Source organism: Argentina anserina, chromosome 6 (assembly GCF_933775445.1).
Source record: "Argentina anserina chromosome 6, drPotAnse1.1, whole genome shotgun sequence".
Classification (NCBI taxonomy): domain Eukaryota; kingdom Viridiplantae; phylum Streptophyta; class Magnoliopsida; order Rosales; family Rosaceae; genus Argentina; species Argentina anserina.
Window position 1 is genome coordinate 21,211,488 of NC_065877.1, and position 22,249 is coordinate 21,233,736.

Genomic DNA, 22,249 nt, shown 5'->3' on the forward strand with positions numbered 1-22,249 from the left:
TTATATACTTTTTTCCAACGAATTTATTTTATCATCTGTCGCATCAAACTTAACATTTGTCACAATATATTTCTTTCCATCAAACTTAATCAATTTGAACCATAAATCCCTGTAAACCCAAAGTAGGGAGGGAAAGAAGTTCATTTTTTCTCGTGGTTATTAATTGATAGAAAATATCATTTGTCCTCTGATCTTATTTTCAAAAGTATTTCCTGTGTACATGGAGCCTTGTCTTATATTGTATCATTATATGGTTGATTTCGATATACACAGAAGATTTGATAGGATATATAAGATATCTTAAAAACGTTTGTAATTTCACTTATTTCGAATGATTCCGAATAATCACGTGACAATATCCGGTAGTTCTTACGTGGTTACTGGAGGACTGTAAAATTTCTCATTTCCAAAGAGAGAAAAAAAACACGTTTTGACCAAGTCAGATTTGTTGGCCGCGCTGGATCACCGATATATAAGTCTAAAATCATGGAATAATCACTCGATCGCCATCTTCGATTCCGGTCAATCTATTGTAGAGCTCCGAGCTATGTAAAGTCGAAGGCAAGCTCAAAGACAGGAGGCATCATGTTTCGAATTTCACCCGACATTTTATGCCGAGTGGTGCCACTAGGAACAAGGGAACCCTACAAAGACACGGATATGATTGCAGTGAGATTACGGTTCAACCACTGCGACTTAGTAACAAAGAACAACGTCATGATCGGTGACGATCGTTATATGTTGATCGAAAATACCAAACCCCCACCCCCCCCCCCCCCCCCCGGTCCAAAAGATCATCATGATTCCTCACTTCTCTCGTTTCAAGCAGAATAGCAGAGCCTCCACACAGATCATGGAAGAGTTTCTGTCAAGCATGGGTGTCCCGGAGGACGGGCATTCCAAATGCCTTCAAAAAATATTCAATGTCGCTTTGGCTGAACCTCCTCTGAAGCCCGTTCTGGTGATCATCAACCTCGTAAATGATCCGCAGCGCAGTGCGGACGAGGTGGTGGTGCAGCCTGATGAGTATCCAGAAGATGAGGGCCTGGAGAGAGTCCATAGAGATAGGTTGGAAGCTAATGGAGTGTCATCGTCGTGCGTCATTTGTATGGAGGAGTATGGCATTGTTGACTTTGATCGAGTGCTTACTCGCTTGCCTTGCTTGCACCTTTTTCATGCGATTTGCGTCATAACGTGGCTCCTGAAGAAATTAAGAATCCCAACTGTCTTTTGTGCCTCTACTCCATGCCTCATGTATACGTGCTAAATTACATGTTTTTTACTCATCAGTCATCATCCAAGTCGTCACACCGGAGAAGTCGAGGCGGAGGTGCATGGCTGCGGTGTTGGACTCCCATCGTACGTAGGTGCTGAATGATGAGCTTCCCATGATGGTCCATAGGGCTCAGTTTTTTATTTTTTGAATAAATTTTAGTTTTTCAATAGCAATAAATATTTCTTTTATTTCCTTAAAGGGTAAAGACTGATAATTTCTCATTCAACAATTATTTCATGAAGGTAATCGGGCAGCAGATGCTCTTGCCAACTCTGATGAAATCACTTCTTTTTTTTCTTTTTTGTATTTCACGCAAGCACTATCTACTATTTACTTCTATTGTATGCTGGTTGTAACATGTTAACTACCTTCGATCAGAGACTACGTTGATGCCCACGCAATATCATGCATATCTTCCTTCTTCAGTACATACCAGTACGTACGTTCTGAAGGCTATCACGAGAGTCGATTTAGGTTCTAGATTTTGTTACGAAAACAAAAGGAATTCAATTCATACAAATGAAGAGCAGTGCTGAAATGCTCTGATCAAAGAAAGCATTAGAGATATTCGTAAATTCACATTGGTGAAGCATTGAGAAACCACCTCTGGCAACCTCCCTCCAATCAAGAGAGAGCTAAGAGGTTGCTTGCATGTACTTTGATCGATCAATGTAGCAAAGTTTACTCCTTTCTTTGTATAAGCTGCAGTACGTAAATATCATAATAGAAAAACATGCAATAACGTCTGATCGAACTGAGCATTAATCTAAGCCGCATTGACTGCGGCAATCGATTAAAGGGATTTTTTTGTCGATTATAAGCAAGCAATAAGATCGAAAACCCAAGAGATTGAGCGAAGTGATATTGATGAAAAGCGCTGAGGAAAACTGGAAAAATTTATTACTTGAACACATCAACTAACAGATCGAAACAAAAGTCCATGATATTCACCATGTGACACTCTCCTTATTCTAATATAAACAAACCTGATTTTCCTTTCTGGCTCAAATCAGGATATCATGGAAGTTTCATCATACACAAAGTGGACAACAAAATTACAGAGATGACAAAACCGTAGCTGATAGAAAACACTGGTGTCCCAGCTGACTTAGACTTGCCATCTGGAGAGGCTGCACCGGAACCATCTGCAGTACCGGTACCTGGAGCAGCATTGGGAGAGTCCAACAAACCCTTTGGAGAGTGGGGAGAGTCGGCCGGGCTTTCCGCTGGAGATGTAGGCATATGAGTAGGAGCTGCAATTGGTGGAGAGATGATATTAGGCACTATTGCATTGCTGATTTGGAACACCGAAATGTTATACGGCTGGCTAGTCACCATCTGGACAATATTTGCGCTCTGATCAGGACTAGAAGCTGAAGAAATAGAGACTCCATCTCCTGCGGTGCTGTTACCACCGATGGTGGCCTTCAAGAAACCCTGCTGGCCAGTTGCTTGGCCGTTGGCTTGAAGCAATGTGGTCATAATGGTTGGCTCATCCGTTGGCAATTGTTGGAGCTTTTTGGTGTCAAAGTACTCTAGGGCAACGTGGACGCTCAGAAGTTTAGCGACCATGTCTAGTGATTTCTTCGTGATCGATCCCATTCCATCATTGTCGACCACAAAAATTGTTAAGCTGTCTCGTTTGTTGATCTGATCAGCAATTGTGGTTCGCGTTAAGTAGTCATTGAAGGTACTGAAATCTTTGTAGTTGCTTAGTATGTCGGTGATGTTGAAAGCATATGAACAAGAGAAAAGGCAAAAGGAAGAGAGCAAGAGAGTGGAAATTGGAAACTTCATCTTGGCAAACTGAGGACAATTGAACACAGAGAAGCAAAAGCGAATCAAGAATGAGAGAGGTGCCTTTCAAGTGGGATAGAAATGATGTATATATACGCTTGAAGGGAAGAGTCAGTCTTCACCAAATTTGCGGGAACATACTTTTGTTTGGTTAGAAATGAGGGAGAAGATGATGGTAAAGCTAATTTCTACATTGTAGAAAAGTGCAGACCGAGTCTTGCATAGTTGCCAATGTATTCGCAGTGTGTCAAAAATAGCTACTGTATCTTAAAAGTGCACAAGAAATCGGAATTGTAGCTCATCATATCAACTCTCGGACCACATTATATGAGCGAGTTTACACGAATGTGTACAGATTAACCGTCACACTATGGTCACTAAGCATTTCAATGTTTGTGGTTTCACCTTTCAAATACAAAGAGTATTTTCCGGACAATTAGGGTGGATGAGAACTACATAAAAATGGGTGAACTGTTTAGTTTGTGCTATCAACTCCAGTAAAGAAGAGGAGTTGAGAATTGAACTAGCAGAAAAGTGAACAAGACATGAAACAACTCTGATTTGAGCGAGGTGCTCGATACAGAATCAAGTGGAGAAGGAAAGACTGCAGAATACAATAATCCCAAAAATGCGTTGATCCGGGGCGTTAGGATAAACTGTTACCCACTTCTACTCGTTCACAAGCAACCAAAAGGGCTATACATATGCATATTCATATTCACTGATAGTTTGTTATCTGGGACTTTCACATTTCATGAAAAATAAAGGGAAGTTAGGGAACCAGGTTGGTTCTGATCTCATGAAACTACGAATTTCTTCCCAATAAACTCACTTGTTGTTATAAATAACAAGGTTTGTAACCATCTCTCATAAGCATTTACCGGAAAACTGACACCACTTCTGTAGTAATCCTGTTACCTCCCCTCAATAATTCCAAATAGGAACAGTCTCCTACTTAGTTATATTTTCTAAAGATAATATAAACCTTAATACCCTAAGATACGCTTTTTGTATCACTCACTGCAATGCTCCCCTATTCTGTATATGGCTCATAGTTTGTTCAATACTTATTTAAAGCCTTTGTTATTGGCTAAACTAGTCATTTGTATAATCTCACCTGGAGCTTATAGTATTCACTTCAAGCTCCCATTCCATGAGTTCTTTCGCCTTAAAATCTCTATTACTTTGAAGTTCCTCGATTTATTTCCAGTGCCCAACTAAAACACAGTCTTGGGAGTATGGAACGAATTACTTTCTACCTCCTATGTTTCCCCTTATCCGAGAAGTGTTTCATCTATACTATCATCAAAGAAAGACTGAACCACTGTTTTTTTTTCTTTGGACTCATTCTAAGTTCTAGGTGAACCACTGGTTTAGATACCACCTGCAAACCAGTCCTGGGCATAACAGAGAGTTCAACCTAACAATATTTTCAGTAAATGATGTGTTAGATCCAAAACTCTGATTCACCCAGCATTATCAATTTTAGAACCCAGATATACATATATGGGGTCTTAACATCTACTCTGAAATCTAAATCGATGAAACTAAGTACTATCTGGCATCTGCCACGAGTTCAGCATCTATTAGCCTTAACCGAGTGTATAATAAGAGGATGCATTCATAAGGATTAAGTGGTTACACATCTGGGTATTTTCTTCTCGAACTTGAAATGAGTACATTGTTCCCCATTATGTCGACTATATACACAAGAGACTCTAGCAAACGCATTCACTATAATCAAAATAAGTTGACCTTTTGAATGCAGAGTATCAAATTATTAGGTATGATGTTATGACTTCTAGCTGGATATAAGTTCCAACAATCATATGAATCCATATTGTTCGCATCAGAAACAGAAAGAGAAGGAGAATAATTTACTTGACATGCTTAGCAAACCACTGCAACATGTCATTATGAGCTTCCTCTGCACGCTGTGTAGCTGCTTCATCGTCAACATCGTACCTCACAGCCCAACCATGAGCAACTTCTGGGAAGATTTTTACATAGCTATCAACCTATAGATAAGAGAACAGATTTTTTTTTCAGTTAAGATAAGAGAAAAAAAAAGTGCTCAAGGGAGTTTTGAATAAAAAGATTAAAACAATTGGTAAACTATTTAAACCAAAATGAAAAACACTAGATAGATCAATACATTGGAGACAGCCAGACAGGTTTGAAATAGTATATGCAGTAGTGCAAAAAATGATCTAACATTCATTCTTTTATTATTTTCTCTATTTTTCGTTTCCCCCTTGTAATTCATATCCAGATACAGGGATTGAACCATTATCTTAATCTTTATATAAGGTGACTCCCTACATATGGAATTATTACTCCCAAATAGTCTCATTTTTTAGATTATTGTGCATCAATCATTGAAGGATGAGAAAAATCCTCATAACAAGACTAAAAGAAAAGAGAAAGGAAGGTCTCTGCACCTGGGGTTTAGCATTTAATATCTCCTCAAACTTCATCACGAGTTCCGGTGGAGAGTAGTTGTCAATCTCAGCTCCCAGAATAGCAATAGGAGATTTAACCCCTGTTGATCAAGTAAAGTATTTACCATTTGTCTTTCGACCTGTGAGAGAATAATAATCTGCCAAATTTGTGATAACAAACATTGCAGAATATTATTGGTGAAACAATTGTCAACTGTCAACTAATGATAGAGTGCACTGTAAACATAGCATTCTTAAAACGCCAACCTAACCATCAAATGAAAGCACTGAATATAACACAAATGCTGTTGGTTGATCCTGAATTCCATAAGAACTATAACAACTCCAGCTACCATTAGACTGATTATAATCTTGGTGAGCATTAGTTAACCCATTTTGATAGTCAAGATCAATTTCTTATTCTGGGTATGACAATACATCAAGTATGATCCAATTTTGTCTCGTCATTCCAATCAATTTGGTCAAGTACTACTACACATGAATCACTATTTTATTGGTACAGTGCTTATAAAAAGACACTACTGTGTTGGTGTGACCTGGTTTTGTAATGCTTTAATATCTATATCAGTTCAATGAATTAATCAAAGAAAAATGATCCCTGTTGTTCGACTTGTCATAATGCAATTAAAATATTGCTTTAAAACACTAAAGTAGTGGAAGTCATACTCTCAATATCATCGACAGAAGTAAATGGGGGATGCAACAGCACAGCAGCTTGGATCAACTCAGACTTTGCAAGTTCGGTGACTACCATGGCTGAGATAACAAAAAGTTTCTAGTTTAGTCAGCTGCTATGTTTGAAGTTTCCGAAGAATTAAAATAGGGGAAACTACAAGTTAATTTAAAAATGTGGCTGACTATAGAATACATAGTGGAAATGATGACAACAATTATAAAAGTTAACAAAACACAGAAAAAGGAGAAGATATCTGTACAAAAATGTATCAACCATACTCACCACCCCAACAGAAGCCTGCAGCTCCAATAGCATAAAAACCTTTGCCTACAAGAGTGTCAATCACTGATTTTGCATCTTCAAATCCCTTAACCTGATCAATGCTTAGACAAAAAATCTATAACTAAACTATGCGACATATATGCACAAGTTTGTGACCATCAACTTTTTAAATAGCTACTATAGACCTTAGGTGTTTTCATTAATTGATGCTAGGTGTAAAGCAAAAAAAGAAAAGAAAAAGGCAGCAGGGAAAAACTAATATTGCATGCAGACCAAAAATGTATATCTCTAATTATGCCTCAACATTACAGATGAACATAAGTTAATTAATAAAAAAAGTCAGAAATCCATAACAGAGCAAGAACAAACCGTTTCATGATCCTTTAACCAGACTGCTAGAGGCCTGTTATTGTCATACACAAACAGATCTCCATAGAAGAAGTCTGGAACTACAACAAAGTATCCAGAAGCAGCAACTCTTCCTGCAAGCTTCCTTAAAGAGGAAATGCATAAGTTCTTAGGAAACATGTAACAGTGTAACCAGTCTTGAACACACAGATTATTTGTTTTCATGCATATACTACAGTCCTCCATGTACTCATTGTTTTGTATTGAGAAATCAAATTATCTCAAAAGTAGAAGCACAGGTCAAGCATAGCAGAATCCAGGTAGAAATAGCTCATTACCTCAAGTTGGGAGCTCCATATCCTGCAGGGTAAGTCAAATACATATATTATAAGGTCATCATCATAAGGTATTTCGTGCACATCTTCTTGTGAAACAAACAAAAACAGGGACTTAATGATTCAACTTTATTCCTAATACTTCACTGAAACATAAAAAAGACAATTGCTGAGGATGCAGGCAAGTACCAAAAACATCAGAGATAAGAAGAATAGCGCGCTTGGAGTTGGGAGAGCCCATGGCATAGACATCAAGGCCTCCATATTTTTCAGCACAGCCTGAACCATAGCTTGTGTTGATAATTGGTGGGTTAGAACAGCACTGAGAGCCTGCCATTGCTTCTCTGACCAGTGCAGACTAAATCCTTCAGACCGAAGTAGAAAAATAAGAGCAAAAACTCTTCTGTAGGTATAAGACTTTTAGGAGAGGATGATGGCAAATGGAACTAATAAGCTAGTAGCAGAATAAAGGAGTCAACCACCCTCTTATTCAGTCACCCCCTGTATGCTTTAAATACATGATTTTGTGGGGAATTCTTGACAAGATGAATATATATACAATATAATTACGTATGTGCCATACCGAATCAGAGAAATTAAGTAAATAATCAATAAAGTTTAATAGCGGATACTAGAACTTGAACATTTTTTATTCTTTTAATGGTTGATGCTCAGTTTGTTGCCCAAGTTAGTCTGACCAAGTCCATATAACACTTTCTTTCATAGAATTCTCAGCCAACTATTCAAAAATCAGGTTAATTTTTTCTTCCTTGACATGTTTTCATTATCAATTTATAGACAATAGACGAATATGATCTGTCAAAACTCAAACAAAAGGAAGAAATTGCAAAGAATTATATTACAAGTACTGTAAAAGAAAAGAAAATCAAAATACGTTCAGAGCAGAAAGATGAGGGCCTGTGTCAACAAGTGCTACCTCATGTCACTGATTCATCACTAGAAGTCGGCCAAAATTGGACAGTAAGGATTCAGTACAAGTCTGTCATGTTGGACAACAGAAACCAAACAACAATCAAGAAAAAGCTAACTAGGGTGATGCCACTTATGGGTAAGTGAAAGATTATGGATTAAGTATGAAGGAGCAAAGTCTGCTCCCACTGGGATAATAGACATATATATGACTTATAAATAACCAATCACATTTCCAAAATCTGTATGGTTTCTTTCCTTCAATGAGCCACAGCCAAAAATAACTTCTTTGTAACTTTTTGAGATGTCTTTGACCCTCCAATAGTCAGCTATCCACTCTATACTGCTATTCTACAATCTATGCTGCTGTAATGTTAGGCCACCGTTTCCTAAGTGTACCCCACGCTGCTATAATACAATCTTTCAGAGGCAAATTACTGAGCTAGGCACAATGATGAACTGGTCATATGGGGAAGGCATTGGAAGACATAGTGAAGTCCGACAGATTACTTTCACCTAAAAGCATCTATCTGCACCAACTCAAACCCTGTTCATTGACACATCCATCATACATAAACTGACTTTTAACCTATGATACAAAGTTCAACACAGAAGGGGAGGATTCCTTGAAAGCAAGCTGTAACTCTAAAAATAGATCAGAAGATGTATTCCAAAGTTCCTTTGCAAGTTTGGCATCATATGAAAGCATTGAAGAGCTGACAGTGTTGCCCTTTCCACCGAAGAAGTAAACTCCAGATGTTTCCTAAAATTAACACAGTGGATCAGATGAGTATTTTCCGAGGTCTGAAGAGTGAAATTTCACTGTAATCCATTAATGTATCAACATTTACTGGAGAACACCCACCACTGCAGTTACTACCAGTATTTTTCTTTATAAACAGTAAAAAAATTAAACCAAGATGTTTTGGACACTAATGTAAGCCATAATGCACAAATTCCTTGGAACTTAAAGAATACATATAGCAATTGTCCAGTGACCTGTTACAGCCTTTTTTGAAATGCCATTCCCACCAACAATTATACTAAAGCATAACAAATAGTAAAGCTTGACAATAATACTTTCAATGAGAAATAATCAGTTTTTACACTGTAGGCCAGAGCAATTTAAACGTTAAACCCCTTTATCACTGGATAAGGTTTATTGTCATCAAGATATATCCTATAAACTGTTACGGGGATAATTAATGAGATTCTTTGGCTTAGAACTTCTTATTACGTTTGGAACAAATAAGATCAATAGACCAGGACAGACATTCACAACACATAACAAGCTGCATAAGTACAGAAATAGAATAAGCTTACTGGTGGAGCAAGTGCTGCGTCAAGAATGGAGCTAATTCCAGCCTCAGGTGACTGCAAGAGGCAAAGACTTCTCAAGACTTTAAAAGCCAAACTGGATAGGAATGGAGGAATTTCTCGCATCATGTTGGTTTCAACAACACCAGGATCTACAGCACTTCAAAACCAAATAAAACCGTATTTAACATGAGATATTTAAAATAGCATCTCATGCATGATCGTAGAAAAGAATTCAGCACAACTCTTCCCAGAACCAAAAAAAATGCTTGTAAACACGTACTTGACAGAGATGTGACGAGATATGTCCATCAAGTCAAGTTGGCGATGAAGCTCATAGGAGAATAGCAGCAGGAACACTGTCAAGACAAAATGGGGCAGGTTGCACTATAATAGACACATAGGAGCTATTCTACAATAATAACATCTAGAACTTACATTTGGAATTCTCATACACATGAGCAAATGGGTATCTTTTTAATCTGCTGAAGCACTTCCCAGAAACTATCTCCTTGTCAGCCTGTATATTAGATACTGAAAGCGAGAGAACATCAGCGGACAGTAAAAAAAAATCCTAATTTCGTAAAACAATCCAACAAAAGTAGAAAATGAAGAAACTTTATAAAACCAAACTCTACTCATGAAAATGATCCAACATCACATACTCAAAAGATTGTCACTGACCACTTCGATGTGTGAAAGATGTGACATTCACTAAACGAGAAGGAGTTAGGCTGTTTCTGAGAAGCAGTAACAATAGCTTACTAAGAGCAAACGCACTCAAGTAGTTTGTAGCCATCATCCTAGCAAACATATTAAGTAAAAACAAGACAACCTCATCAGCAAACAAGACTACATTCCTTATATCAGAACCCAAAAAAAAAAGATCAGATCAAGTCATTACTGATCATAGCCCTCAGCGGTGAATCTCGACGACGTAGCAAGTATTCCAGCATTGTTAATCAGGAGCTGGACCGAGCAGTGCATTTGCGAATCGGAAAGCCACTGCTCTAAGGAGTCTCTAAACTCAAAAACCGACTGCAATGATGATAGATCAACCTCGAAAGCTTTCAGTTGCGCACTCCCATTCTTCCTCTTAATCTCCACCATCGTCTGCATCCAAAAAAAACACCACCAAATAATTCCGACCAAACTCTCACCTTTTCGAAAACCAAAACCAAAACTAAATAAATTCCAAGTCCCCCGGAGATTACATACCTTTTCTAACAAGTGAAACGAGCGTCCAACTGTATTAATACACAGAAATCGATTACGACTCTTATAAATTAAGGAAGCAGTGAATAAATTGAACAATGTGATTACCGAGAACAACGAAGAAGCCGCGAGCAGAGAGAGCGTGGGCGGCGGCGGCGCCGAGTCCGGAAGTAGCACCGGTGATGATGCAGAGGGGCTTTGTTGATTGGAACGATGGAGGAGGAGGAGGAGGAGGAGGAGGAGGAGGAGGAGGAGGGGAGGCGAAGAGGAGGTTCCAGTAAGAGATGAGAAGACTGAGAGTCCATAGGAAGCCCATTCTCCAGAATTCCATGGACATCATAAAATGAAGTGTCGTGTTCATCGTCTTGTGAATTTCGTGGGTTGAAGAATGAAGGCCTCTGTTGGTTGATGGAAGAACGAGGGAGAGAGAAGTTGGTGGTGGGTTTGTTTTCTATCAAGATTTGTGGGACTGGGGAAACTGGGGATTTCACTTCACTTTCAGTTCGGAACTGCCTCCACTCGGGGCTATTTATACCTATCAATCGGGGGTAGTATGTTATTCGGGCATCAACAATATATCATGTGAAACTACCGGGATAACTAACGATTATCGGTGATTATTTTCTGAAAACGATTTTACATACATGAGTCAATTAACATAACTCTTGATGCCAATGGGTAACTAAACTGTAATTATCATGCTATACAAACATATATATATATACTAGACACTTTGCCCGCGCTCCGCTGCGGGTTTATGCCGATTAAAATCAAGTCAATGGAGAAAAACATGGAAATAGAAGTTTGATTAGTAAAAATTAGATACAAAAAGGGGTTGGTGGTCTATTATATATTGGTGTTAACCCAAAAGTTTGCATCAATATTCAAAATTTCTTAGTTTCATAGATTCTCTTGCTCATCAAAACATAGTCAAAACTCAAAACCAAGTAACAATTTTGGTTGCCTTCCTGTTAGTAACATTGTTGCTTTATTGCCCTCATCTTTAATCATCATGTATGTTTTATATCTGTGGAGGAAAAAATAATGAGAAAAGAAAGAAAGAAATCAAAACAAAGATAACTTGAATATGTACCTTTTTAACATGATATCTATCACCACATTACTGATAACAATTTGCAATTTTTGCGCAATGCCTACAACTATGCAATCTTCTTACATAGATGCAACATATAAAGTTAATAAAGAATAGTATTCACATAATTATTGCTCCATCTTAGATCCTATCGACATTACTAAACAAACATTAGTTTGGTTGTAATAGATGATGGAGAAATAAAAACACATGAAGAATTATAGTAAATGATTGTATTTGTATTAAAAAATAATTAATGATTACATGAAGTTTGAGCATATAGTTAATACCTGTTATCAGAGTCCTAGATGATGGAGAATCGGTCAGAACACTTTTCGAAGTAAAATGATGGTCCCTGAAATAAGAAACAAACATTGTGGGTGACACTCTGTATTAGTAATATGATATCCTGAAGGTAAAAGAGTAATATTGAATAACGCATTTGCATCTCAAAGGAAAAATATCTCATACACATACCAAACAAATAGAATAATAACATGCATTTAAGTGTAGAAATGTTGCCGACAAACCACTTGTTGAAGTAGCAAAGTTCAGCTCTTGCTTTTCCACTCTAACAGTTGTCCTTCATTTTCAGTAATGAAAATTGACAAATGGATAACTAAGCTAGTACTTTTACAATAAAAATAACCCAATTAGTTGATCTGGAAACATTAAACAATGAGTGTTTACAATAGTCTAAGTTGAAATATTGTTCATGATTTAGCTTTTTACCCGAAAATGCCTGCTAAGAAGTTTAGGATCTGCTAAAACACCTTATCTAGGAATCGAACCTGAAGATATGTGGATATAATGAACGATAAGTGAGAATATTGGTATTTTAGGCAGTAAAGGGATATATGTTTCAAGCACCAAAAGTAGTTTTTTTCAGTCAACGTAAGCATACCTCATTCAATGGAGTCTAAGGGAAGGGATTTGCAGGCTATTGATTTCATCTAAAGGATGTTGTGTCCTGAAAAAAAGTAATAAATGATTCAAACATTAAGAGAATTAAAAAGTACATAAGCATATCTGAATTGATAGAAAAAGAGGGACTGAGATTATAAGACATTTTATTTTTGGAAGTGGTAGCCGGACTTGGAAGAAACCAAACAAACTTCAAGGGATTTAAATTCAAATACTAACTGTGGTAAAATCCTAACAAAATTTTCCTAAAAAAATTCTAACAAACTTAAAAGCTAGGTGCACATTGCTTTATTACCGGTATCATTATTCTTTCCTCTAGTTCTAAGTTCATCTTTAATTTTGCAAGAAAACCTTATAAAATATGCACGTGCAACATCATGTTTCTATTGAACTGAACTTTCTATTACCCTCATACATATGCTACTGCCATTGAACAACATATTTTGAGTTGTGACACCTAATAACTGAGAGCAAAAAACGATTTCAGACACGTGAAAGAGTGGATCTTAATCAAAATACTCTTCATAACATATAATCATTAGATAATTCCTAACATACCAACTGCATTACACTATTCATCTCCACCAGTTTATGGCGACAATAATTCGATTATCTTAGATATTGATAGTAATTCCACCACCAAGAAACAAAAGATTGTTTTATAGTACGTGCTCTCTCTCTCTCTCTCTCTCTCTCTCTCTCTGGTTGGCAATTTCCCACACTTGAGAATTAGTTGAAAGTTCTAGTTCTTGTGAATAATGGGGTTTAGGGACTATTACATGTGACATGTGATCCTATCACCAACACAACCAATGCTATTGGATATTGCATAGACGTCTTTAATGCAGTGTTAGAGATATTAACATATCATGCTTCTGTCCAGTTTTATCCCTTTGCTAAGCTTAATGGTGAGCCAGTTGGTTACTACAATGATTTGGTCCTTGAAGTGTTTCATGAGGTTTGTGATCGAATTGATGAGAATTGCATAAGCCAAAACCTATCTTACAGAGAAAAGAAGACATCAAAGAACATGTTTTTTTATAGAACTCTCAGCCCAGGAGATCCTCTCGTCAACAGAATCCCATACTCATACTCCAAATCGAATCAGAAACCACGAATGTTATTTCAATTTGAAAAATTCATTCCCACAATCCATATCACATCACATAAACCAAATAACAAAACAAATCAAAAACAAAAATATATGCACTACCACCATACCACCAATTCCTAAAAAGATAAGCATATTGTGTTTCTAGACATCCTAATTTCCGAAAATGAAAAGCATGCTCACCCAATATAATACTCCCTTGGCAAGTAAATGTCTTTGAGTGGACCAAATCACCCGAACAGTCGACGTAAATCCTATGGCCTGCATATCACACAACTTATCAACTCCACAATCAACATAATATCCTTGACCAAAATCCAATTACAAATATCTAACTCCAGCACAAAAATTATATTTCAGCGATGACATGAAGAGCAAGAGGAGGAGAAACAACCGAGCTCGCTAATGACGGTTCAAACCCTAAAATATTACAATCCCAAATCCAAAATTCAGAGTAAATTTCAAATCTCAATCGAAAGTAAATCCCTCTGAAAAAGAGATGAGATTAGCAACATCAGTTTTCCTCAGAGAAACAAAGAGAAAAAAACTGAAGATGAGGAAGAGAAACCCAAACTAAACCACCTACAATCACAAAGAGAGACAGGACGAAGAGAGCACTCAGAGAAGGAGAAGGGAGACACACAAATGAAATTCAATCTATTTCACTATAATCACCAAACAAATGAAGGGGTTTTTTTAGAGGAGAAAGATGCCGAGAGAAGGGAGAGAGATGCAGATGGAGCAAGAGGAGATCGAAAGTAAAGGCATCATTAAAATCCGGAACTCCCCATAACCTATTGTTTTCACTTTCTCTTGAGGACAGTTTCGTGATTTCCGCGTAAGCCGAGCCGAGCTGACACTGTTTATAAACCGACTGCAGTGCACTGTAGCGATATTGTTGCTACACTGTTGGAATTGCAACCGGCGTATAATATATTAGGTGCAAGCCCGCGCTTCGCCGCGGTTATTGTGTATGTTCATATTTGTTGATGGAGATCACAAGTGGAAATAATCGCAAAGGGAAATATATAACATACATGTACATATACATGCATGTTAAATTGAAGCTGGAGCCATATTGTTCAAGATAAGAAATGCTCCGCTGCGGAATGATAAGTGAGTAGACAACAATGGAAATCAACAGATATTTTTAAGTATGAGTAGTAGACAATATGAGCTTCTAAGAATGATAAGTGAGGTAAACATAAGCAAAATGAGCTCTGAGAAATCCATGGAATAAGATAAGTCCCAGCTGAACACAATTTCAATTCACCGTAAAATGCAACCAATAGGATTATAAAATTTCAATTAAGATTTTGGATACTGCTTGGCATTGGCTATGGCAGTTGAGAAGGTTGGGGCAACAAACTTCAACTTTCAAAAGGCAAATATTTCTGTCTCATCCATTATTATAGAAAGATTAGGGACAACTTATACACAACACTTAAATTAATAACAGTCCTTTGTTTTTTTTTTTTTGTATCAAAAGGACATACACAACCTATGTAATACTACAAACATTGAAATTTTTTAAAATCATTTGTATTAACATCAAGTGGCATATAAGATGATTAGTCTCGCACTTCAGATTTACTGACTTGTTTGTTGTACAGGGAAGGAACATTCCCCAGTTTCAAATAATTGACATATTGATTTAGTTAAATGTTAGCAAATTGATTGAGTATCACTTGTGATTACTTTAAATTATCTCTGAATGCATGTATCCTAATAAAGCACTCTTAAGTCAAGGAAGAGGAATCATACATGCTATATGTGAACAGATCTTCTGTGTTTTGTGCCCCCTCCTAGCACATATGCAGCAGGCCTTCTAGACTTCTCAAAACTAAAATGAAAAACAAAACAAAAAATATTATGCAACACGAAGTTGATCCACTGTTGATTCAATCCAAAACGCTGCAGCTAGTTAATCAATTTTACACAACCCAGAACAAAATCTCCATCCAAAAAAATGAAAACTTAACAAAGGCATCATTTTATATGCAAGTTAAATCTAATAGATTAAGAAGTCTGTATTATCCCTATTTTTGTAATGGAATCCTATCTCAGCCGGCAAAATCCAAAGGCTTACCTTTGGTTTTGGCAAAAATACTTACTACAAGTCCTCACCTGAAAACTAAAATATTATCTGATCTTGATGATTAAGCGCTAACTACTGGAATAGAACATTGAAAGGAAATCAAAGAGAAACACAGAACTCTGATAATACTAATCCTTTCAAACGTAAGCTTCAATATGGGAACGAAAAAACCTAACAACTCATCCCGTCAGATCCCCATTACAGCTTAAATGGGTAACATAACATTAAAATCAGAAAGATAGAAACACCTGCGTGTAAAGCCAAAATCATAAGTGCAAACCCAATTCATCGTAGAATTACCAAAATATAACCCCTAACTAAAAGAAAATGTAACCTCTAACCAAGTGACAGTCCCATTTCTTTTCACAAAAACCCCATTTCATATTACTCTTTTATCCGTATAGTGTGTATCCCCTTGCTTTCTATTTCTCCCAACCCCTAAGCATACAAAATCAAACCTACAAAACTGAAAAATAGTAGATACTAAATTTGTAGAAGATTAAATACCACACAAATCGTCATAGTATCAAAGACAACCTTCAAATTGTTATAAATAAATGGATCCGAGTTACCAATCTAATCAATTAGTGTAAAATTTGAGAGCATGGAAATTAAGCTTTTTACCAAGAGCATATATATATATATCCTACAGTATTACATCGAAATTGGATATATAATGAACCACAGTTGGATAATATATAAATTTATAAATTGAGAAAGAGTACATCTCTAGGTCACCCCTCTGGCTATAAATTTAATCCTCTCTCTTGTTCCTTATTTTCTCATATAGTATTCTTTCATTGCATATATGAATACTTCGTTTTGATTTGAATTGTAAGCATGAGTTTTCGTTATATATGAACTGTCATGATTTTAATTTGGTACCATATTTCGTAAAAAACAGATCTATATCATCATATAAATAAACCCAATTGCTTACCTTCGTTTGCCAAAAACTTTATGCCAAAATCGACTGAAAACTTAGTTCGTTCTTCTCCTGGAACAAAGAACACAGTCAATTATAGAAAAGAATTTGGTACCATGATTTTGTAAAAAACAAATCTATATCATCATATAAATAAAACCAATTGCTTACCTTCTTCTGCTGAAAAATTTATGCCAAAATAGACCAACAACTTCTCAAAAACTTCTCAAAATGGTCCTGAACTTTCTCAAGCACTATCAAGCACAATATTCAGTGGCCTGAACAAATTCATTGCCACAATCCATATCCCATCACAGAAACCAAATAACAAAACAAAATCACTTACCAAAACCAAATAAAAAATATAGGAAGAAACCAAAAGAACAAATCCAAACAATCCGTGAGGAACCAAGAACAAATCAAAACAAAAAGATTGAGAACCTAAATAGAAAGAAATCTGCACCTTCTTCAGATCTCTATCGTTTCCCACATGTATCTCTCCTTCTACGAATCTTATAGCAGAAAGCTACGAATCCTATGATTGAACAATATGAACAGTGTATCAGCTGCCAACCCGATTAGGTTCTTCCTCTCCTCTCTTTGTCGATGTACTTAGGCCTCATCATTTAGCCCGCGAACCTGAAAAGCCCGCAAGCCCGACGGGCTTTTACCCGGCCCGGCCCGCGAGAAAGCCCTCTAAAGCCCGTTTCCGTGGGTAAAGGGCCGGGCTTAAATTAGAGATGTGAAACCCGGGCCGGCCCGCCAAAAGCCCGCAAGGCCCGGCCCGTAAAAGCCCGCCAAATAATAAAATATTATACATAAATATTTTATTAGGTTTAGAATAAAACTATTGCATTATGAAGCAACTATATTAAGGAAACTTCTTGGGATCGATCGACACCAGTAGATATGATCGGTATATATATTTAGTGACCCTGTAAAAATTTCATCCAATTCGGAACTCGTTTAACCGTCGGAATTTTCGGTAAACCGAAAACAACACTAATATGTCATAAGGGAAGACCCATTACCAAAATGCGAACACCAAAAGTCATTTGCATATTTGAAATCACCTAATTTTTGTTACCGATTGTGTGCGGTCGCATCATGGAAACCCATTTGGCAAAGCCCCGGTCAATGAGGATTTTAATATGTCAAAACGCATTTTTCTTTGTTAACCGTAGGTATGGACGGTCAAACAATATCCAAAACAGACGAAAATTTTACGGGTTCCCTAAATATATATACTTATCACATCTACTGGTGTCGATCGACCATATTTCGAACTAGAGTTATTGATCGCCGAAGCGTCTATTAATGTATTGTAACTTTTATATTAGGTTTATATTAAAATTAACGCATTATGAAAGCGACTATATGAAAGAAACTTGTCGGGATCGATCGACACCAGCGGATGTGATTGGTATATATATTTAGTGACCCTGTAAAAATTTTATCCAATTCGGACTTCGTTTGACCGTCGGAATTTTTGGTAAATCGAAAACACCACTAATATGCCTTAAGGGAGGACCTATTACAAATATGCGAATGCTGAAATCCGTTTGCATATATGAAATCACCTAATTTTTGTTACCTATTGTGCGCAGTCGAACTGAAGAAATCTATTTGGCAAAGCCCCAGTCAATGAAGTTTAAAATGTCAAAACGCCTCTTTTTTAGTTGACCGTTGGTACGAACGGTCAAACCATGTCCAAAACGGATGAAATTTTTACGGGTTCCCTAAATATATATACTGATTACATCTACTGGTGTTGATCGACCATATTTTGAATTGGAGTTGTTGATCGCCGAAGTGTTCACTAATGTATTATAACCTTTATATTAGGTTTATAATAAAACTATCACATTATGAAAGCGACTATATGAAAGAAACTTTTCGGAATCGATCGGCACCATCCGATGTGATCAATATATATATTTAGTGATCATTTTCAAATTTCATCCAATTCGGATCTCGTTTAACCGTCGGAATTTCCGGTAAACCAAAAACACCACTAATATGCCCTAAGGGGTGACCAATTACCAAGATGTGAATGTTGAAATTTGTTTACATATTTGAAATCACCTAATTTTTATCACCGATCGTGCGTTGTCGCAACGAGAAAACCATTTGGCAAAACCCCGGTCAATGAGATTTTATTATGTGAAAACGCCTCTTTTTTTTGTTGACCGAAAATTCCGACGGTTAAACGAGGTCCGAATTGGATGAAATTTTTAGACGGGTTCCCTAAATATATATATCGATCACATCTATTGGTGTCGATCGACAATATTTCGAAACTAGAATTTATTTGTGACTTTTGTTTTAGAATGTTTTCTAATAATTGTTTTATTGTTTCAAACACTTAAATTAGAGTATTATATTGTTTTTCTAATACAAGCTCGTAAGGCCCGGCCCGGTCCGCAAAAGCCCGCATGGCCCGCCTTAGGTGGGCGGGCTTGGATCTTCGTATTTTTTAAAATACCCGGCCCGGCCCGCCACTTATTTAAATTTATTAAGGCCGGGCCCGGGCCCGTTACTCATGGACTGTAGCCGCGTAACTGTTGTGATACTGTTCCAAACATACGGCACGCATAATATATAGGTAAATATGAAATATATTATAATCAACGATAGATTCTTAAACAAGATTAATTTAGAGCATCATACCTGCAACGAAGGTTCTAAAAAGCGCTAGGCGATATGCAGGCGGACAACCACCTCCTAACGCCTAGACGGTTAGGCGGCCTCCTAGGCGGTTTTCGAATTATTAAATATTTATTTATTTTTATACATATATTTAAACTATTTTAATGATTAAAAATATATAATGATGTCTAATATTAATTTTAAAAATACTTAAAATAGTTTAAATTCACATAACTTAAGTAGAAAGTCCATAAAAAATATTTGAATAAAAGATAAATAATGAAACAAATGTAATAATATTAAATCTCAATTTCTTTCTCTCTAAATTATTTCCTAACTTAATATTCATATTTCTTTCCTCTTCTTCTGTTGATGAGATTTAGTTTTCAGAAAATAGACAAAGAATGAGAGTTGCGGCCTCTTTTAGGTTTTTTTTATATCAAATGATGGTTGACCGGCTAAGACTAAATAGGGTTGATTAGACCGCCTAGGAATGAATAGGACCGCCTAAGACTGATAGGACTGAATAAGGCCGCCTAGGACCGCCTAATTCACAAAACGCCACAGATGGCCGCCGAGGCAAAAAGCGTGGCGATGGGTGACCTCCTAGCACCTAGGCACCGCCTAGACCGCTTTTTTAGAACACTGCCTGCAGCATTGACAAAGATGGACATTGAGTATGATCTTATGTGACTCTCCTAAAAAGCACTTGTGTGGGATAATTCATGTGTGCTTAACATAGTGAGCACATGGCCATAAACTCATGTATATATAGTGATTCAATTATTGCATTGTCCATCAAAGAGTCTTAATCGAATTCCAGTTTGTTTCCTTATTGAACATGAGAATTATATCAGAAATCTCTTATTTATATGATTACATGATATTACTGAATATACATTCCTCATTCAACTTAAATTGCTTAATAATATTTGATCAATTTACTTAATCCTCAAGTCATGTAATTTGTTTATTAAGTCCAAAAAAAATTTCAATCTCCCACTAGACTGTACACTGATTACAATTAAGTAATTGAACAAGATAAAGTCTAAGTAAAAGCTTAAGGCATGTGTGAGCTGAATTCTATGCATAAATCTAAAACAAACAACTTAGTCATTTTATAATTGTAAGTGCAAAACCTAGAATTAGTACAGAAACACTAGTAACTGTGGATTAAAGATCACTGCAAGAACTCCCACAAAACACAAGAGTTTTTGATATGATCTAAAGTAGAGCTAATGACACTTCACATATAATTTTTTGCAATGTCAAAAATACTTTGTGTCCTCCAAATGGTTTTAACAAAAACTCCAAAATCACAAGTATCAGTAGCACCAGTGGACATGAATATACTTGTTAATTGTAAAGGCAACATGTACATAACAAATTACTGCACATAAGTATCCACTTAAATTCATAACAACTTGATAGGATAAAATTGAAAATAAAGTTCTATAATTTCGAAATTTTAATGTAAGGGACTGAAAGAACATAATAATCGAATTCTTCAATTTTATAAAATCAAATCAAGTTTATATCACTAAATCAAAGATAATAATCAAAAATACAAGAATAAAGACTTAAACATTGAAAACTCTCTTAGCTAAATTTTGAATGCTCCCACTAAACTCCAGAATCTAATTTTTCTAAAACTCCAAGATTTGAACAATGCCTCTTGAATACTCCAACTACTAATGGTTTGGTGAAAGGATCTGCAAGTTGATATTCAGTGGCAATGTTTTCAACACTGCAAACTCATTTTTCTTAACTAACTTCCTCATGCCATAGTACGTGAGATCAATGAACACATAACCACAAGCAGAATAGTTTGAATTTAGATAATTCCCAGCAAAGTCAGAATCATTGTAGCCTATTAGATCTAAGTTTTCACTTTTCTGTAAACAAACATGTGGTTTTTAGTTCTTTGAAGATATCTCAGAACTTTCTTACCTGCATTCCAATGGTGAATTGATGGATTACTCTGAAATCTAGATATCATACCAACTGCAAATGCTAAGTCTGGTCCAGTGCATACTTGAGCATACATAAGACTACCAACTAATCTAGCATGAGATTTTGAATCCATCTCAGCCTTTTGAGCTGCAAACACATGCAATTTATTTTATTTAATTTATCACCTTTAGACAAGGGACTTCACCTGCATTGCAGGTTTCCATTCCAAAACGGTTCAAAACTTTGGTAATGTAGCAAGCTTGAGATAATCCTAATAAGCCACATTTTCTGTCCCTTCTAATCTCAATGCCTAAGACAAAAGATGCTTCCCCCAAAATTTTCATGTCAAAATTCTTTGACAGAAAGATTTTAGTGTCTTTGAGCAATTTGAGATTTGAACTAGCTAGAAGAATGTCATCTACATATAGAATGAAAAAAACAAAATTTTCTCCCGCTGTCTTAAGATAAATGCATTCATCTACAATGTTCTCTGTAAATCCAAAGGTAGATATAACTAAATCAAATTTTCTATACCACTACCTAGATACTTGTTTTAAACTATAAATTGAATTTTTGAGTTTATAAACCATTTTCTCTTTCCCTGGAACACCAAATTTTTCAGGTTGTTTCATATAAATATTTTCCTCAAACTCTCCATTTAGAAAAGTCGTCTTAACATCCATCTGATGCACCTCCATGTCAAAATGAGTCACTAAAGCCATGATGATTCTAAAAGAATCTTTTGTTGACACAAGAGAAAATGTTTCAGCAAAATCAATGCCTTCTTTTTTAGTGAACCCCTTAGCAACCGTCTAGCTTTAAACCTCTCTATATTTATCTTAGCATTTCTTTTTGTTT

General features: G+C 36.3%; 4 protein-coding genes across 10 annotated transcripts; 1 reads left to right on the forward strand and 3 right to left on the reverse strand.

Annotated features, from left to right (window-relative positions):
- Positions 1-853: 853 nt before the first annotated feature.
- Positions 854-1,267, forward strand: LOC126797047 (uncharacterized). Its single transcript, XM_050523734.1, has one exon. The coding sequence runs from the start codon at positions 854-856 to the stop codon at positions 1,265-1,267; it is 414 nt and encodes a 137-aa protein (XP_050379691.1).
- Positions 1,268-1,787: 520 nt separating this feature from the next.
- On the reverse strand, positions 1,788-3,073 carry LOC126797048 (fasciclin-like arabinogalactan protein 14). The gene is made up of 2 exons (XM_050523735.1): positions 2,350-3,073; positions 1,788-1,978 (listed from the first exon to the last, which is right to left on the reverse strand). Exons 1-2 carry the CDS (start codon positions 3,071-3,073, stop codon positions 1,788-1,790), a joined length of 915 nt encoding a protein of 304 aa, XP_050379692.1.
- A 1,716-nt stretch (positions 3,074-4,789) lies between these two features.
- Positions 4,790-7,646, reverse strand: LOC126800841 (endo-1,3;1,4-beta-D-glucanase-like). The gene is made up of 7 exons (XM_050528258.1): positions 7,366-7,646; positions 7,180-7,201; positions 6,863-6,986; positions 6,494-6,584; positions 6,202-6,291; positions 5,515-5,615; positions 4,790-5,091 (listed from the first exon to the last, which is right to left on the reverse strand). Exons 1-7 carry the CDS (start codon positions 7,511-7,513, stop codon positions 4,951-4,953), a joined length of 717 nt encoding a protein of 238 aa, XP_050384215.1. The 5' UTR covers positions 7,514-7,646; the 3' UTR covers positions 4,790-4,950.
- Positions 7,647-7,678: 32 nt separating this feature from the next.
- Positions 7,679-17,392, reverse strand: LOC126800840 (uncharacterized). Of its 7 annotated transcripts, none has more exons than XM_050528255.1 (17): positions 17,253-17,383; positions 16,961-17,067; positions 16,805-16,861; positions 15,531-15,609; positions 13,950-14,027; positions 12,636-12,701; positions 12,464-12,522; positions 12,265-12,361; positions 12,022-12,086; positions 10,747-11,173; positions 10,642-10,670; positions 10,328-10,536; positions 10,108-10,226; positions 9,862-9,957; positions 9,707-9,782; positions 9,430-9,583; positions 7,679-8,869 (listed from the first exon to the last, which is right to left on the reverse strand). In XM_050528255.1, exons 10-17 carry the CDS (start codon positions 10,997-10,999, stop codon positions 8,696-8,698), a joined length of 1,110 nt encoding a protein of 369 aa, XP_050384212.1. In that variant the 5' UTR covers positions 11,000-11,173; positions 12,022-12,086; positions 12,265-12,361; positions 12,464-12,522; positions 12,636-12,701; positions 13,950-14,027; positions 15,531-15,609; positions 16,805-16,861; positions 16,961-17,067; positions 17,253-17,383; the 3' UTR covers positions 7,679-8,695. The 7 variants fall into 7 exon arrangements, with proteins under 7 accessions (XP_050384212.1, XP_050384208.1, XP_050384209.1 ...); XM_050528251.1 differs by having other exon boundaries at positions 12,209-12,361; XM_050528252.1 differs by adding an exon at positions 15,856-16,112 and having other exon boundaries at positions 12,022-12,361.
- Between the last annotated feature and the right edge of the window lie 4,857 nt (positions 17,393-22,249).